The following is a 19,825-nucleotide window of genomic DNA, read 5'->3' as shown; positions in this document are numbered from 1 at the left end:
CTTCTTTATACTCCTCATGTGCTTCATTTGATCCCAGCTTCCAAAGCTTTACATACTTTTCCTTTTTCTTCTTGACTAAATTCATCACCTCTCTGGACATCCAAGGTTCTGTTATCTTTTCATCCCAGTCCTTCCTTCTAACAGGAACATACCTTTCCAGTACTCTGTGCAATTGATTTTTAAACATCCTCCACATGTCTGATGTGGACTTGCCAGAGAAAAGGTGTTCCCAAGTAACACTTATTAGTTCCTGCCTAATGCTCTTGTAATTTTCCCTACTCTCCCACAAAGATCTTACCTATTCCTATCTATAGCTGTCCTGAAAATTAAGGAGTTGTGGTTACTGTTTCCCAACTGTTCACCCACTGAAAGGTCAGTCACCTGGCCAGGCTCATTACCCAACACCAGGTACACTATGACCTGTGGACTGTCCGTATATTGATTTAACAAACCTTCCTGGATAGACTTAACAAATTCTGCCCCATCTAAACCCCTTCTACTAGTTGATATTCAGGAAGTTGAAATCCCCCATGACAGCAATCCTATTATTTTTAAACATTTCTTCAATCTGATTACATATCTGTTTCTCAGTGTCCCATTGGCTATGGGGGGGGGGGGGATTCTGCAGTACAATCCCATCAGTGTGATTGCATCCTTCTTATTCCTGATTTCCACCCAAATGGACTCAGTGTCTGATCTCTCTATTATGTCTCCCTGAGTGCAGCTGTGATATTGTCCCTGATTAGTAGTACAACTTCCACCCTCCTCCACTTTTTTTAAAACTTTGAAAACCTGGTACATTAATCACCCATTCCTGCTCCTCTCTCAGCCTAGTTTCAGCATTGCCTGAACGTCATAGTTCCATGTATTAATCCATGCTCTTAAGTTCATCACCTTTACCCCTAGTACTCCTAGCATTAAAATATACACACTTCAAACTGTCCAACTCATCACATTTGTTATTTCAATTTTGCTTTTCAGTACTTTCCTTGACATCTACATTTCGTTCTGATCCTTCCCTTAGTGACGTGGAGCTCCGGTTCCCAGCTCCCTGCAAAACTAGTTTAAACTCTCCCGAGTAGCATCAGCAAACCTTCCAGCCAGGTTATTGGTTCCCCTCCAGTTCAGGTGTAACCCATCCCTCTTTTACAGGTCACTCCTTCTCCAGAAAAGGTTCCAATAATCTAAAAACTTAAAACTCTGTCCCCTGCACCATCTCCGCAGCCACTTATTCTTCCATGTTATCAGCCCATTCCTCCCTGCACCAGCCGTGGTGTAGGAAATAATCTGGAGATTACAATCTCGTAGGTCCTTCTCTTCAGCCTCTTTCCTAACTCTAGATGTTTACTGCAAAGGATCTCTTCCCCTTTTCTGCCTATGTTATTATCCCCAATATGCACCACAACCTCTGGCTGTTCCCCCCTCCCCTTAAGAATATCCTGCAGCCACTCTGATACATCATGGACCCTTGAACCCTGGAGGCAACACACCATCCTCATGTCTCTTTTGCGACCCCAGAACCTCCTTTCTGTCCCCCAAACTATTAGCTCCCCTATAGCTACCACACTGACCAACTTTACCCTTCCCTGTCGAGCCTCAGAGCCAGCCCCAGTGCCGCCGTCTTGGCTGCTGCTGCTGTGATATTTTGGGTCATCCACTCCCAGCAGTATCCAAAGGTATACTTGTTGCTGAGGAGGATAGCCACAGGGGAACCTTGCACTGACTTCTTAATCCCCTTACCTCTCCTGGTGGTCACCTATCTACTGTCCAAAGCTTGTACTCTGGGAGTGACTACCTCCTCAAAAGTCTTGTCTATAATATCTTCCGCCTCCCGAATGATCCTGAGAACCTCCAACTCCATCTCCTTGACCCGATCTATCGGGTGCTGACATTGGATACACTTCCCACAGGTGTAATCATCAGGGAAGCCGTCAAGTATCCTGATTTCCCACAACTGACAGGAGAAGCATTCCATCCTGACTACTCCATATTTAAAAAAAAAACTTGACTCTTCTTAACTGTCTTCACCTGGTCACACCAAAGCCTGTTAAACCAAAACATTCACTCTCTACCACTGGCACACTCAAACAATGGCTGCTCCACTTGAGCCTACCTTTCTTTTATTTGCAGCTGAATTTAGGCTTCTGACACTGACCCTTTCCATGCCTATGCAGCCCAAAAGATCCAGCCTTGCCTGAATCTGCTCCTTTTATCTTCTGTCTCCTGACTTCCATCGGGCTTTTGACACCGACACTCGTACTCCTCACGCTTGAGCCTCTGAATAAAGACCAGCTTTACCTGAGTTTGCTTCTTTTATACTTGCATTCCACGTGGGCCTCTAACACTGACACTTTCCGCACTTTCACAACCCAAAGAGACCAGCCTTCCCCGAATCTGCTCCTTTTATCCTCTCTCTCCAGCCTTTCATAGGGCTCTGACACCAACACTCACTCCCACTCCTGGGGCCTAAGCTGCTGACAAAAAGCCTCTTCTCAAACATGTGAACGTGAGATGTAAAAGGTACACTCCCAAACTACTACTTTTGGAGGAAAAACATTTGCTTCAAATTGTATTGGTAAAATCCAAACAAGTCGTTATTAATTAGTATCGAACCATTCATGAAGAAGAAAATTGATAATTGACAATGTAAGAGCAAACTGCAAGCCACAGTAAGTTTTTCTGCAGCGTCCTATTTTTAAGTACTTAAAAGGCAATGATTCACAGATAAAATTACAGCTGGCATTATAAACCACTTTTTGTCAAATGATAAAGATCAGCTCAAAGTTTATAATTTTGTAAAACTCTTGAAAACCTGGCATATCTTTCAGGTATTCAACGTTATACAGGGGACCATGTCACACATATAAAGTTCAGAGGCTCAGTGAGTCCACATGCTACCGATTTAAAATTCAGGCATGTAATGAAGCAGGTGAAGGACCCCTTTCTGAAGTTTACACTTTCATGACTACCATATCTCCTCCATCTCCTCTTAAAGGTAGGTGTTTATTGATATCAATGTACAGACATTTTAATTTGTTGTTATCTCATCTGCACTGGTGAGCAACAATTATATACTTAGTTTCGGATTTTGAAGCTGCTAATGGTATTCTGTCATTTGTCATGTCGACTAAGGCCATTTTAAAGACATTAAAATATCATCTTTTAAACAGATGATTTACTTTTAACAATCCATTAATTTTTGATATTTCAACGTCAATCGCTCCTACGTCAGTCTTCCTACTCATAACCCAAGTCCTACATCTGCCTATTTTCCAGTGACCCTCCTTAATACAAAATTCCTATTTAATTTGGAGACTTCTCTTTAACAACTGACAATATCTCTTGGTAGCTAATTTATAATGGCTGGCTGTTATCTCTAATCTTATGCCTTCTGCTGTCTGCTGGAAACCTGGATTGACATTCAATCACAGTCAGCATGGACTGAAGAAATGGATTTTCATTTGATGTGAAACTTATGTTAATTGTAATTGGGAACTGCTTTGAATCACTTTATTGATGTGTATCTGTTGTAATCATTTGTTAATGTACATTTTAGCTTGTGTGTTTTATTGTATGCATACACTAAATTAACTAACCTAATTCCCTTCTGACTAGCTCCAAGATTAGAGCAACTGAAGGAGAATGTTTGTGATCTCATTTGGGAACCCTTGCCAGCAATGAAGGGAGATCCAATTGTTTACAGCGTTCAAGCCATGATTGGTAAAGACTCTGAATTCAAGCAGGTAATGATTATAACTCAGAAAAATTTAGCATTGCAAATATCAGTGTTGTTACAGATATAATCTCAATTGTTCCTATATGTAGTGTCTTCTGCTCCTATATACTTTTTAATCTTTTTAAACTCTTATTTTACTTTAACTCATTTTTTGTCCCTTGATATACTATAGGCCTTTCTCAGACCAGGAAATGATCGTTCCACTGTGCCATTCCACTTATTTCTGTAAAATGCAGGTTTCTTTTTCCCCTTCTCAGGTGATACTTAAGAGAGTGTGCCCTTCCCACTATTAAGTGCCAGAAAGCTGGTGAAATTCACTTTATGTTGAATTCCAAGCTTCTGAGTGAGCACGTTTTCCTTGTTTTGGTATAATTCCGTGCAGATTGAAGAGCCTTTCAAGCTACAGTATTCTTAGCCTCAAGGATAGGCTATACTACTTATCTGGAATTGCATGTTGATAATGGTGATTTAAGAAAACATGAATATACCCTGTAGCAATAATCTGATACCAATTGAAATTTGAATCCAAAGTAAATTTTCTGGTTTCAGAGCAAAACTCGAAAGCAGTATGAAGTTAGGGCAGAGCAACGGGACTATAGATCTGCTGCTACTGAAAATGTGAAATTGGCCTATTTAGCCAAATGAACAAAGCAAAAATCTGTTCTTTTGGCCACTACATTGCAACACTACAGGCTTAATAGATGCAAGTACAATCTTGAGTAATTTTAATTAAAGTGCTGAAACTTTAGATTATTTATTTTTATCATTCCCAAACATTGTGAATCTAATTTAGAGTAATTTTATCATATTATTCAGTAGTTCTGTGATACATATTTCCTTTTTGGTCTTTGTAACTAGAAAGAGATGATCAAGCAAGACTGTTTGATCCAAGATGAAATGGAGCTAACCATTGTTTCACACAATTAATTTTTTCCTTCCTATAGGTAATAATATTAGAATGAATAGCAATATAATAAGCAATAATTATAATTAACCATAATCAGATTCCACCTTAATAATGAATTGTTCAAATTTATATTCTTGCATCCACCATGATCATTTCGATTTTGTGAGAATTGTGTGTAAATGGATTTTAGTAACAGTGGAGAGGGTTCACAGAAGATTCACGGGAATGATTCCAGGAATGAGAGGGTTACCGTATGAGGAACGTCTGGCAGCTCTTGGGCTGTATTCCGTGTGTGACGAGAATACACATAAATTAATATGTTTGCTGGCCTGGGCTAGCATCAGTGGCATCAGCAGTTGGTCTACCACCTGTCCTCAGGGGAAGGAGAGATAAGGAACAATGAAGCAGCATCTGGAGATGTGTAATGAAGGGACGGGAGAGAGAGCTGTCTAGAGCGGCTCCCCCTTTGAACCCTGAACTGTTTGAAGTGATGGACAGGCGATACCCCAGCAGGGGGATAAAAAGGGACAGGTTCGCTAAGGCAGGACGCACATGACACTCGAGGTAACGAGACCCTGGAAGCGATGCGCCTCTCACGAGTCAGTGGGAAGCTCTTGGACGGCTGATCGGGGGATCAGCCTCAAACGCACAGGTTGGAAAGGTACGATCAGCAGGAACCCGGTGTGTGTCCGCCCTTGCTTGGGTGCCGGGTTCACTGCAGAGGATCGACCGCATCTGGAGGAGGGGTCACAGTCAGTGACCTCAGGTGACATTACAAAGGACCCGCCCGAAAGCTGCTTGTGAGCAATATCGCCGGTCTGTGAGTGGAAGCCGTTCTGAATGATCAGTCGTTCTCGTTCTCTCTCTCCCTCCCCCCACATTGTCCATCGCCATGGCAACGATTACTGCGAACTGAACTAAATTGAACTGGACTTTTGTGTCACTTTGAAATTGGTCATTTACCCCTAGACAACGATAGAGCTTGATTGATCCTGTTATCTTAATTCTGTGCACATGTGTGTTTATCATTGCTGAACTGTTGCATTTATTATCCTTTCGATTACTGTGTTGCTTGTTTCTTTAATAAAACTTTCTTTGTTCTAGTAATCCAGACTCCAACTGAATGATCCATTTCTGCTGGTTTGGCAACCTAGTTACGGGGTACGTAACATAAGTGGGGTTCTCGTCTGCGATTTTGAACGCTAAATTTGGGACGGAGTAAATTGATTGGGTTAAAATTCCCGAAAGAAAGAAAAGACAAACAGCAGAAATGGAGGCTGAGGAATTTATAAAGGCGCTGACCTTGGAGGCATTAGAGGATGCCAGGAAATCGGAATTGGTAGCTGTGGCCAAACGGTTGAATCTTGCTAAGGGGAAGTCGACAATGAGGAGAGAGGAGATACACAGAGCTATCGTAGAGCACTATGTATCTAAAGGTGTGTTTCCCCAAGGCGAGCTGGGGTGGTGTCTATTGAAAAACCTGCTGGAGACGCGGTACAGGTGCAGCTTGAAAAACTCTCGAGCACGAGTTCCGGGTACGGCAGTTGGAGTGAGAAGAGAAAGAGAGGGACAGACAGTTACAATGAGAAGAGCAGGAAAGAGGGAGAGGCAGTTGCAGCGAGAAGAGAAGGAGAGAGAGGTAGAAAGGCGAGAGAGAGAGACAGTTGGAGAGAGAAGAGAAAGGGAGAGAGAGGCAGTTGGAGCGAGAAGAGAGGCAGTTGGAGAAATAGAGGGAAAGGGAATTCGAGCTGGAGAAGTTAAGGGCAGAGCAGGGGCTCGTGCAGAACCAAGGTGGAGGGTTCCGGGCGACCCAGGAGGTTAGACTGGTCCCCCCATTTGACAATACCGACATGGATCGGTACTTACTCCACTTCGAAAAAGTGGCTATAAGTCAGGACTGGCCGAGGGATAAGTGGATTGTTTTACTTCAGAGTGTACTGAAAGGGAAAGCCCAAGAAGCTTTCTCGGCTTTGTCCGCGGAAGATGCCCAGAGGTATGAGGTGGTGAAAGACGCCATCCTCAGGATTTATGAGTTGGTCCCGGAGGCATACCGGCAGAGGTTCCGGAATGCGAGGAAGCAGTGGGACTGCACGTATTTGGAGTTTGCCCGTGAGACGCAGACGTACTGTGAGTGTTGGTGCGCCTCAAAGGGGGTAGAGGGGGATTATGACAGACTGCTACAGCTGATCCTGATTAAGCAGTTTAAAGGTTGTGTCCCTGAGGGTATGAGACCCTACCTCGATGAGAAAGAGGCAGCCACGTTAGCCGCAACTGCTAAGTTAGCGGATGAGTATGCGTTGACGCATAAAATGAAGTTTGCCCCGAGTAAAGGCTACCAGAAGGGTAGTCAGGACGGCGGGGAGAGTCCGCCGGAAAAGTCAGAAAGTAAGCCGGGGACTAGTGAGAAAGATAAGGTAGACTGGGAGCAGTCTGGCAGGAAGTCTCCTGGGGTCGTCTGTTATAATTGCGGGAAAGTCTGACACTTTGCGTCCAGGTGCTTTGCCCCAAGGAAGGAGATGGGGAAAGGAAAAACAGGGGTTCCGAATGGCTGTATCGAGCTGTTAAGCAAACCGCTAGGGAAGGACAGGTCTGCCAAAGTTCAGGAAGGGTGCGAGAGGTTTATCTCGGCCGGATTAGTGTCAGTGAAGGAGGGGTTAAAACCAGTTCCAGTGCGGATCTGGAGAGACACGGGAGCGTGTCAGTCACTAATACTGAAGAGTGTATTAGAGTTTAGCTCAGAGACCCGGATTGGGGAGGTCAAGGTCAAAGGTGTTGGGGAAGGGACAGAGTCAGTCCCTTTGCACCAGATACACTTACAAAGCAACCTGGTCTCTGGACTAGTCACGATCGGGGTGAGGTCTGAATTACCGATGAAAGGCGTGGAAGTCTTGCTCGGTAATGACATCGCCGGGGGAATCGTGTTCCCAGTCGTGAGATTGACAGGTCAGCCTGCCAGCAGTGAGGCCCCGCCCACGGACTCACAGGTTCATCATGGCCCTGCGGTAGTGAATTTAGCTGCGGTGGTAAATTTAGCTGAAACGTTTCTGCCAACCTTGTATGAGACGGGGGTAGAAAATGAAAAGAAGGAGTGTGGTGAGACAAGAGGTAGTGAGGGAGTAGGGACAGATGTAGCAGTAGCCAGGAAAGAATTTGTGCAGACGTGGGAGCGAGACGAGGGGCTGATGGTTTTGGCAGAGACAGCTCTCTCTGACACAGCCTTAACAAGGGAACTAGTAGGCTATTGTGCGGAGGAGGAAGTGCTAAGGAAGAAAGGGAAATCAAGTACAGTACCCGCAGATGAGGAATGGGGGGTGGTGCAAAAGAGTTATGAGGATGAGATTTTTAACCTGGCCCACAAGGTACCCCCGGTGGACATCTTGCGGCGCTGTAGGAAACAGTTGGTGGAATCATGAAAGAGGTTTACCGGCTGCCCAGGGGGAAGGATGTTATTGATCATGACCGACACGAACTGAGACAGTCACAGGCTTTTGATATGCTAACAAACCTAGTCGGTGTTAGCGTGGAAATCAATGAAGCTAGGGGCCCCATGATAAGAGAAAAGAACCATTTTGAAAAGATTAGTATGGGATTGATCAGATGGGAGAAGGCTGTTGTTTTGGCCAGGTCTACTGACAAGGTCTCTCCCTTAATCCCCGAACAAAGCAACTCTTTAGAAGTAATTAAACGACTCACACCCGTGTGTTTGATTGTCCCGAGGCGATGCAAAGAACTGGGACGTTGGGGGGGTGTCTGTTACAATAGGCCAGCCTAGTAAACAACATCCATATATAATGAGTAATTCATTGACTAAAGGGCTGATGAACACAGAGGTGTGTATTGGCAATTTAATATGGCTGTTTGAAGCCAGCTTGATAGTGAACCTTGAAAAAAATGAGTTCGGCCACACGAAGGTCACTTACCTGGGAATTGTGGTGACACAGGGGCAGCTGGCAGTGATGCAAGCTACAGTGCAGGCTGTCGCTGACCTCCCAACCCCGACAGACAAGAGGGCCCTCAGAAGGCTCTTGGAGCAGGTGGGGTACTGTAGGAAGTTTTGCAGTAACTCTGCGGTCACTACCCCTCCCCCTCCTACTAAGCCCTTGCGAAAGAAAACTGAGTCGGAATGGGACGACCCTTGTTATTGTGGTCCGGGACAAAACCAAATGAGAGGTTACATTGATCGCAATTCATCAATGTTTTTGGCCACTATGAAGTTTGCTGAGTTGGAGCCTGGTCTAAGGGATTATTAATAACACATATAAAAGGGACAGAAAATGTGATGACTGTCTGTCAAGGTGTTGACAACTTCAAACTCGCTGTGTTAGCCAAATAGCTGATAAAGATGTATATTTGTGTGTGTATCAAATAATGTATTCATGTTTGTAATTTTTACCTCCCGGTAAAAATCCTTAAAGGGGGGAAGTGTGACGAGAATACACATAAATTAAGATGTTTGCTGGCCTGGGCTAGCATCAGTGGCATCAGCAGTTGGTCTGCCACCTGTCCTCAGGGGAAGGAGAGATAAGGAATAATGAAGCAGCATCTGGAGATGTGTAATGAAGGGACGGGAGAGAGAGCTGTCTAGAGCGGCTCCCCCTTTGACCCCTGAACTGTTTAAAGTGATGGACAGGCGATACCCCAGCAGGGGGATAAAAAGGGACAGGTTTGCTAAGGCAGGACACACGCGACACTCGAGGTAACGAGACCCTGGAAGCGGTGCGCCTCTCACGAGTTGGTGGGAAGCTCTTGGACGGCTGATCAGGGGATCAGCCTCAAACGCACAGGGTGGAAAGGTACGATCAGCGGGAACCCGGTGTGTGTCCGCCCTTGCTTGGGTGCCGGGTTCACTGCAGAGGATCGACCACATCTGGAGGAGGGGTCACAGTCGGTGACCTCAGGTGACATCACAAAGGATCCGCCCGATAGCTGCTTCTGAGCAATATCGCAGGTCTGTGAGTGGAAGCCGTTCTGAATGATCAGTCGTTCTCGTTCTCTCTCTCCCTTCCCCCACGTTGTCCATCGCCATGGCAACGATTACTGCGAACTGAACTAAATTGAACTGGACCTTTGTGTCACTTTGAAATTGGTCATTTACCCCTAGACAACGATAGAGCTTGATTGATCCTGTTATCTTAATTCTGTGCACATGTGTGTTTATCATTGCTGAACTGTTGCATTTATTATCCTTTTGATTACTGTGTTGCTTGTTTCTTTAATAAAACTTTCTTAGTTCTAGTAATCCAGACTCCAACTGAGTGATCCATTTCTGCTGGTTTGGCAACCCAGTTACGGGGTACGTAACACCTGGCATTCAGGAAAATAAAGGGAATCTCATAGAAACATTCCAAATGTTAAAAGGCCTGAACAGATTAGATATGGCAAAGTTATTTCCCATGGTAGAGGATTCTAGGACAAGAGGGCATGACTTCAGGATTGAAGGACGTCCTTTTAGAACTAAGATGCGGAGAAATTACTTTAGTCAGAGGGTACTAAATCTGGAATTTGTTGCCACGAGCGGCTGTGAAGGCCAAGTCATTGGGTGTATTTAAGGCAGAGATAGATAAGTTCTTGATTAGCCAGGACATCAAAGGGTATGGGGTGAAAGCAGGGGAGTGAGGATGACTGGAAGAATTGGATCAGCCCATGATTTAATGGAGGAGCAGACTCGATGGGCTGAATGGCCTACTTCTGCTCCTAAATCTTATGGTCTTATGTTTCTGACTGGAAAAATTCCTTATGTTTAAGTGGGCTTATTCTGGAGACTAGTAGCTAACACATGGTGGGTGATATGTAGAATATGCTGTCAGAGAGGATGGTGGAGTCAGGTACTGTATATGGGGAGTGTTGTAGGACAGACGGATATAAGGGTACAAGTCCAATTCCCTGAAGATGGTGGTACAGGTAGACAAGTGTTGCTGAAGGAGTATGGCATGCTTGCCTTCATTAAATAGAGCACTGTATTCAAGAGTTGGGATGCTATGCTACAAGCTGTACAAGACTGCACCTGCAACTGTGGTTAACAAAATACAGGAAGAATGTGATTAAGCTGAAGAAAGAATAAAAAAGATTCATAAATTGCTGAGACTGGAGAGCTTGAATTATAATGCAAGACTGGATAGTTTGGATTGTTTTCCCTGAAGCATAGAAGGCTGAAGGTGACCTTATAGATGTTTATAAAATTAGATGGCATAGCTTTAATATGAGAGGGTAAAATTTATAAAGGATCTGAAAGGGCTAGATTTTCACACAGAGGTTGGTGGGTATATGGAATTAGTTGCAAGAGGAAGTGGAAGAGGTAGGTACATTTACAAAGCTTAAAAAACATTTGGACAGATAGATTGAAAGGAAAGACTTAGAGGAACATGTAAGCAAGTGGGGCTAGCTCAGGAAAGCATCCTGGTTGAAATGGATGTGTTGAGCCTCAGGGCCTGTTTCTGTTCAGTATAAATTGAATTAGTGTAGATGGCCATTTTGTACAGTTCTAAGACTCAACGTACTGCAGTTATGCTGGCAATATGCAATATTATAACATTTCTGCAAATACTCAGCATATCAAGCAGTATTTTTAGAAAATACAGTTAATGTTTCAGGTTGATGATCTTTAATCAAAGTGAGGAAGGCGATGGTTACTGATTTAAATTTACACAGAGAGACAAACAGAGGGAACGGAGAGAATAACACAAAGCTCTATGATAGGATGAAGGACAGGTGGCTGAATGACAAAAGTAGTGGCGTGGATAGCTTTTAAAGTGTAAATAGTGAGAAAGTTGTAAATAAGGAGATAATATCTGAAATTATAATACAAAGAAGTGAATCTTCAAAAAAATTAACTGTAAGATTGAAAGGGTTAATTATCAGAAGTTGTTAAATTGAGAAAGTGAGCAACTCTTCCCTTAAATTCATTGTAAGCCCTCTTCAGGTACATGCTGATCTATTGAACATTTCCAGTGTTTTCTCTTGTGTACTTATTCTGCAGTGTTTTACAATATTGCTACTTGTTGCAAATAATCATCTTGAATGGGAGTGATTAGTCCATTCATATATTATCATAGGAGCATAAGAATTTGAATGTGGTTAAAAGCCAGTGATCAAATGCATTTTGTTTTGATGAAATATCATACATATTAAACACCAAATGTAATGCAGCAGCTCCCCTCCTCTACCCAATCTGGGGCAGGTGTTGCTGGTCTCCAAAGCAGCTTTGGTGGTGTATGTGAGTACTACCACTAAATTTGGTAGAGATCGTATTCCCCGTTGCTGCCCCCCACTCAGTCCACAAACTGAATGCAGAATTTAGTTTCCCCAATTATACAGATGTGATAAAGAATGTATAATATGTGCTACATACTCAATATCACAGAATAATGTTCATAACATGTATTGGTACCTCTTTCCAAGTTGGCAATTTTAGATTCCTATACCATCCCCTGTCTCATTCTTCATGTAAAATTTCATTGTAAAGCTGCATAAGCAGAAGGTAATTTAGCCCACTGAGCTCTGTTGCTGTTATCCTTTCCCCAGCAACAATATTCTGGAAATATTATGGTCATAACCTTTTATTTCCCCACCTTTTCCTTCAGCGATCTCTTTCATTGATTCTAAATGTTGATATAGTTTTTGTTGCAAAGACTACCTGCAATAGTACATTCAAAGCCTATCAACTCCTTTGTAAGAAATATGTTTCTCTTTCTGAAATTACTTGCAGTTGGTATCACCCTTATTTCAGGTTCCTCAGTATCCAGACATGTATTTGTTTCTTGTCCTCTTGACAAAGGCAAATTATATAGAGAAAAACATCAAACGTATTATTCTCCTCATCTGAGTTTGTTTAAACTCCAGGTGGGAAAGGAATGCTTAAATCATGACAACCATAACTAAATGTAAGACACCAGTTAACTTTGTATGATTTTGTGCTTCCAATTTTCTTAATTCTTTTCTTCTGCAGTTATTTGTTTTTTTTTTTGCTTTCAGATATATAAAGGTCCAGAAACAACCTTCCAAGTTTCAAACCTCCAGTTAAACTGTGAATACCGTTTTCGAGTGTGTGCCATTCGCCAGTGCCAAGGCACTCAAGGGTTTCATGATCTAGTGGGCCCTTACAGTGCCACTGTAACATTATATTCTCAGAGGAATGAAACACCAACCAGCAGCAGCAAAGACACTACAGAAGTCACAAAGGCAGCACAGACATTAAGTGATGAGCAGTGTGCTGCCCTCATCCTTGCGTTGTTTGCCGCAGTCTCTGTTTTGATTGCTTTCATTGTTCAATACTTTGTCATCAAGTGAAAAGTTATTAGTATCTTTATGTCTCTCTGCCATGTATTACTTGTGTTGTAATATCGAATTATTGTTGTTAATTATGCTTTTAAATTGATGATGGTATCCAATCTTACATAGAGGCTCTCTGCCAACATCTCAGCCATTGTCATGCCTTTAATCTTGCTTGTTAATGAAAAGCTGGCAATGTAGAAATAGTGTTCCATCAGAGATTGTTGAAAGTAGCAACAATCTATACAAGAAGTGACATCTGGTTAAGTCCAGTACCATTTTGCATAGGACCCCTTTAAGCTGCTTCTGAATGTTGACATGCTATGTTTGAAGTTGAAGCGTTATACCAGAGATTTTTTTTAAAAAGCTTTATTATAAGGGATCATGTGAAAATGTTCAGATGAAAGGAAAAAAAATGATGCACTTCAGTGCAGTGTGCTAAATATATTGCAGGAACAGATATTGGCGGTATTAAATCTTGAGGAGTATGTAGGTAAAATTCATAACAGTTGCAACAAGAACAGTGAACCCAAACTGTGAAACTTTGAATCTTTGGTAGTTGTGCAATTCCTACCTCTTCTCAAATGTAGCCTAAAACAATTGAAGAGGGACCTCTTGGACTAAATTGCCAGTAAGCAAGAATGACTTGTGATTGTGTGGATAAAAGCTACTCAGTGAGCGATACAGTAGAATATTTTAGTGCTAAAGCTTTTGTATCACGAAGACAAACTTAAAATGTCATGTCTTCGAACTTGAGTAATTAATACAAATCTTCCTACATACACAAGTTATAATGGATCATTTTCACTGTTTCACAGATTATATTTTAGGCACAATTTTAAGTTTAGCAGCTTTCTTTAGTGAAGAAATGATTTACAATTGAAAATTAATAATTCTTCATTTTAAATTCATACTGAATGCAACAATTCTGTGCAAGCCTCAAGATAAAAGTTAAAATCTTAGAGAGTTCCTGCAAATCCCTAAGAACACTAATAGCACCAACTATCTGGAAAACAACACTACATATTGCAAAGATAATACATTTCATAAGGTCGCATGTCAGCCATTTTGCAGTACTTTGCAATTTATGTGCTAATAGATATCATCTGGAACTCTGCCCCAGTGTATGGTGGGCTGTTATTGGTCCAATAGTTCATTTATACTTACTAGCACCTTAAATGCTGTCTCCATTATTGCACATAATCTCTGATTAGAGTCTTGTGATAAAGATATGGATTTGCTAGAGTATTACATGTCCTTAAAGTAATATTGTTTTATTCATATACCGTGCAATGCATTCTAATTTTTTTTGGTTAGTCTCTTATTTATTCTAATTATAGACATAAATTCCTAGGTTATTAACACTTTCAGTAGTGTGCGCTACCAGTTATGTTGTGCTACAAATCACTTTGTTTTATGTGTCACTTTATTTGAAGGAGGTAAGGGGTATGTGAAAGTTTGATATATGCACGCAAACCCTGTACAAAGTGAACTTTCTGCATTGTCAGGTACGTTTACATTTCCCTTTTGCTTTTTAAGTTGAGTGTTGCACTTCAATGTTAGCAAGTGTTACCCAAAGAAAGTATACTGTGCATCTCAAGCTGGATGATTGCAAATGCTGAGTGTTTCATGTCTGATCCTTTCCTCTGGCCACCAGCTGCTGACAACTTTATGCATTTTTTTAAAGAAACAGGCATGATTGCCCAGCAGAAAAAAAAGCTGCAAGCAGATCAGGAGAAGCATCATTTATCTTTCCAGGTATCCCTTAGCTTTATTTTAAACCAGTTATAAATCAAATACCCTTAAAATATCCTTCTAAATCTGCAGCCTTAATTACATTTTATGTACCTTGGTTAAATAATTTACCTGGAGTGGGCTATTTTTTCCCTATTCCCTCAACGGTTGCTTATTTCTATTGTGGCACTGGCAACTTTACTGAAAAGAATACACAAAATGTTTTGGCCAGCTATATTCTATAAGAAAATGTTACGTATGTTGGATTTTTGATGGCTCTATTTCAAGACAATGTGGGCTCAATTTTAAAACATTCTGCAAAATTTGTTGTTGTTGTTGAAAAGCTGGAAGAGTTTATTTTGACAGTCAAATTCAAGTCCATTCCTATTTTTGATAGTTGCATATTATCAGTCATTTATAAATGTAATTGTACTTTCCATACTCTCATTGCAGTTTCCTGTATTGAGGGGCAGTGGTTTTTAAATGTAACAAAGCTTCACAGTTACCTCATTGATTGTACATTCCAAAAACTATGGAAACTTTGGAACTGTTCCAAATATACAGCATATCACTTATATTATGTCTGATTTAGTACTGATGATGTAAAGCTGCCATAACATGTATAGACTCTGAAATATGTATCTAAATCCAAATTGTAAATCAGCAGGTAATACGTAAAACAAAATTCATGCACAATAAATAATGTATGATTCTTTGCACTGCCTACTGCATGTATACAAGGTGTTTAGGCTTTGTTGCAAGTTGAATAGATTTTCAAGGCAGATGAGACTATTAGAGTAGAAAGTAACATGGCTTGCAGCAACTTCTGAACAACTCCAAAATTGTTGTTGGTTTGATGCCTCTTCACACTGTGCTAATCGTAATCTTTGATCCCTAGGTCTGATGAACCCAGTCTGTGGCGACTACGTGTGCTTGCAGGTGTATCCTTAAAGTGACAAAGGGTTGTGTAGTCCCAGGTTCTAATCTGAGTGAATAACTAATGAGAGAAAAGGAAAACAGCACATGTTGAAGCCCCAGTTGCCATCTGTGAAGGAAACATTGCTCTTTCATTTTAGGAAACAGATTCAATTCCAATCCAGAATGGTGAGGAAGATCTGCTGTGATGGTCCTATTGAATGTGGTTATGTTATTAGATTAATAACTGTGGCTTGGGCCCCTGGTACTGAAAGTGATTTCACATATTATCCGATGTCTAGAGAATTCAAATAAAGATCTAGTACTTATTAATGAGAAAATGTAGTGAAAACCTGACCTATTTACCCAGTACCCCTTAGAAAAGGAAATACGCTGTCTTGACCAAAGATAAACCAAACCCACACTTTAGCTTTTAACCACACTTTGAAACAATGAAATATAATAGAACATGGCCAACAAATAATGGCATTGGAATTACACCCAGATGCTGTGAATGAATCAAAAAGTAAATTTGTATATTACTAATCCAGTTCCTGATATAAATATAAGAGACCACAAGTGCTGGAATCTGGAGCAACTAACAATCTGCTGGAGGAACTCAGCAGGTCAAACAGCAAGTTGCTTTTCCAGTTCCTGATGGGGTGGGGTAAGCAACATAATACTTATTCCAATTTAAAATTGGTTGACAATCTTACTCAGACAAATATAAGGAATGAAACAAACCTTTCTGAGGACGGAGCAGGGTATAGGAAACTTAGGGACTGTAACCATCCATTGCTAACTAAACAATGCTAAGTCAAGCAACACACATCAAAGTTGCTGGTGAACACAGTAGGCCAGGCAGCATCTCTAGGAAGAGGTACAGTCGACGTTACAGTACCTCTTCCTAGAGATGCTGCCTGGCCTGCTGCATTCACCAGCAACTTTGATGTGTGTTACTTGAATTTCCAGCATCTGCAGAATTCCTGTTGTAATGCTAAGTCAAACAAGTTTGGATTACTAATGAAGAACTAGATTCTGTGACCACCAATGAAGAATGCTGACAGAATGTCCAGGTACCCAGTATGTCTCATAGTCTTGGAGCCCTATCATGCTCCCATTTAGTTTTGGGTTGCCCATATTTTGGCAAGGTTGAGCAACTGATAAACTTGGCTAATACCATCCATAATCCAGCTTTCATCTCTTCAAAGTGACTCTACTGCAAAACTGCTACTGTTACTTCCCTCTAAGTTAGAAAGAGAGGGCTTGAACAATAATTAACCCCTTATGTTCTTTTACTTAGCATTGAAGAAAATAAATTCCTAGATATGGATACCCTTTTAATAAAATCGAAGTACTGAATCTGGGAATTTTTAGTGGCTAATCCTCAAATTTCCAAATCTAAGCAATATTGTAGAAATTGCAAGACAAGACATATAGCCTGAGGGCTCAAAGTTCAAAGTAAATTTATTATCAAAGTACCTTTATGTCACCATATATAACCCTAAGATTCAATTTTCTGCAGCATACTCAATAAATCCATAATACAATAATAACCATAATAGAATCAATGAAAGACCACACCGACTTGAGCATTCAACCAATGTGCAAAAGAGAGTAAACAAAGTGTGCAAATAAAGAAATAATCATAATGAATAAATAAACAATAAGTATCAAGAACATGAGATAAAGAGTCCTTGAAAGTGAGTCAAAGGTTGTGGGAACATTTCAATGATGGGGCAAGTGAAGTTGAATAAAGTTCAAGAGTCTGATGGTTGAGGGGTAATACTGCTCTTGAACCTGAAACTGTGAGTCCTAAAGCTCCTGTACCACCTTCCTGATGGCAGCAACGAGAAGAGAGCATGTGCCGGGTGGTGGGGGTCCCTGATGATGTATGCTGCTTTCTTGCGACATTGTTTCATGTTTCATGTAGATGTGCTCAGTGGTGGGAGGGCTTTACCCATGATGGACTGGGGTGTATCAAGTACTTTTTGAAGGATTTTCTGTTCAAAGGTATTGGTGTTAATCGTACCAGCCTGTGATGCAGCCATTCAATATGCTTTTCACTAGACATCTGTAGAAGTTTTAAATGTCATGCCAAATCTTTGCAAACTCCTAATGAAGTACAGCTGCTGTTGTGCTTTCTTCGTAATTGCACTTATATGCTGGGCCCAGGATGGGTCCACTGAAATAATAACACCGAGGAATTTTAAATTGCTGATACTCTTCACCTCTGATCCTCCAATGTGGACTGGCTCATTGACCTCTGGTTCCCTTCTCCTGAAGTCGATAATCAGCTCCTTGATCTTGCTGACATGGAGTAAGAGGTCGTTATGGCACCATTCAGCCAGATTTTTGTTCTTCCTCCTATATGCTGTCTAGTCGCCTCCTTTGATTCAGCTATGGTAGTGGTGTCATCAGCAAACTTGAATATGGCATTGGGAGTTGTGCTTAGCTACGCAGTCATAAGTGTAAAGCGAGTGGAGCAGGGAACTAAGCACACAGCCTTGTGGTGCGCCTTTACTGATGGAGATCGTGACTGGTCTGCAAGTGAGGAAACTGAGGGTCCAATTGTACAGAAAGTATTGAGACCCAGGTCTTAGAGCTTATTGGTTGGTTTTGAGGGGATGATCATATTGATTGCTGAGCTGTAGTCAATAAAAAGCATCCTGATGTATGCATCTTTGCTGTCCAGATGTTCCAGGGTTGAGAGAAGACCCAATGAGATGGCATCTGCTGTGGACCTTTTGCATCAGTGGCAAATTGGAGTGGATCCAAGTCGGTTCTCAGGCAGGACTTGATGTTTCGTCACCAACCTCTCAAAACACTTCATCACTGTAGATGTAAGTGCTACTGGACAATAGTTATTGAGGCAGGTTACCACGTTCTTCTTGGGCACTGGTATGATTGAAGTAGGTGGGCACCTCAAACTGCAAAAGTGAGAAGTTCAAGGTCTGTGAATACTCCATCTAGTTGATCAGCCAGAGGTTTTTAGTATTTGGCTAGATACTCCGACTGAGCCAATGCTTTTCGTGGGTTCATCCTCCTGAAGGCTGCTCACATGTTGGCCTTAGGATCATTGGGGGCTAGGTGAGTTCATGATGGTTCCTCCACATTTTGACAATCAAAGCAAGCATAGAAGGCATTGAGCTCATTCTGGAAATGAAGCCCTGCTGTCACCTATGTCAATTGATTTGAATTTATAAGAGGTGACGGTATTCAAGCCCTGCCACAACTGTTGAGCATCCTTCAATGATTCAAGTTTAGTCTGGAATTGCCACTTCACCCTTGAGATGGCTTTTTGGAGATAGTCCCTGGACCTCTTGTAACTTTCTTGGTCACCAAACTTGAATGCCTCTGATCTGGCCCTCAGCAGACTGTAGATCTCATGGTTAATCCAGGGCTCCTGGTTGGGGAAGACTGATTTTTTGGGGAACACATTTCAGTTTAATAACTGTTTTATTAAAGTCCATGACAAACATGGTGCATTCATTCAGCTCCACAGATGAATCCTTGAACAAAGGAATCAGGCAGTTTCTCAAGCACTTGATTATAGTCAGCCACTAGTGTATGTAAACTGTGGTCAGGATTATGGAGGACAACTCCTTAGGTAAATAGAATGGATGGCATTTGACCATTAGGTGTTCAAGGTCGGGGGACCACGAGTTCAACAAAACCACCATATCAGAGCATCACCAAGAGTTTATCATGAAACACACAGCTCCACCTTTTGCCTTTTCAGAATCAACAGTTCTGTCCCTTTGGTAAATCGAGAAGCCTTCTGGTCTGATCGCTGTATCTGGCATGCTGGGAAAAAGCCACATCTCGTTCAGCCATCAAATACAACCATCTCTCATTCCCCCTCTGATACAGCAATCTTGCCCTCAGTTTTGTCCTCCAGCATCTGCAAATTTGCTAACAAGAAGCTGGGTAGAGGGGGCCTCATTGCTCTACATTTCATTCTGGCTTGGAGTTACCCTCCGACCTCCACCTCACTTCTGGCCATGGTAATGAACCTTCATCCACTTAAAGATGCCATACCTGTTTGGTCCGCCTAGTCCTTCAGAAAATCTTGAAATCTGTAGATGATTAAGTTGGTTTAAAAGTGCATTGCTTAAGGGGAAGCTACATGCTGATAGTAATCCAAAAGTGGTATACTTAGAAGTATCGAACATGGCCCATAGAACATCACAGTAGTTCACTGGTACCATCTTGCAGATACACAGTATTAACAGCTGGTTTGTATAAAGCACCTGTTCTCTTTA

At 41.7% G+C, this 19,825-nt stretch overlaps 1 protein-coding gene across 7 annotated transcripts in view; it reads left to right on the top strand.

Annotated features, from left to right (window-relative positions):
• The window catches only part of fndc3a (fibronectin type III domain containing 3A), a 240,054-nt gene extending 221,276 nt beyond the window's left edge, over positions 1–18,778 (top strand). For 3 of the 7 annotated variants that reach the window (XM_072260773.1, XM_072260772.1, XM_072260775.1), the window contains 3 exons: positions 2,829–2,995; positions 3,616–3,743; positions 12,615–15,517. In XM_072260773.1, coding sequence (XP_072116874.1) covers positions 2,829–2,995; positions 3,616–3,743; positions 12,615–12,929 — 610 coding nt within the window. In that variant the 3' untranslated portion in view covers positions 12,930–15,517. Of the gene's footprint in view, positions 1–2,828; positions 2,996–3,615; positions 3,744–4,833; positions 9,870–12,614; positions 15,519–15,543; positions 15,884–18,255 lie in introns of those variants that run through there. The other 4 variants (XR_011886362.1, XR_011886361.1, XM_072260774.1 and 1 more) reach the window with 4 other exon arrangements.
• The last annotated feature ends 1,047 nt before the right edge of the window (positions 18,779–19,825 follow it).

This window comes from Mobula birostris, chromosome 6, assembly GCF_030028105.1.
Source record: "Mobula birostris isolate sMobBir1 chromosome 6, sMobBir1.hap1, whole genome shotgun sequence".
Classification (NCBI taxonomy): domain Eukaryota; kingdom Metazoa; phylum Chordata; class Chondrichthyes; order Myliobatiformes; family Myliobatidae; genus Mobula; species Mobula birostris.
This window is presented reverse-complemented; position numbering and strand designations above follow the sequence as displayed.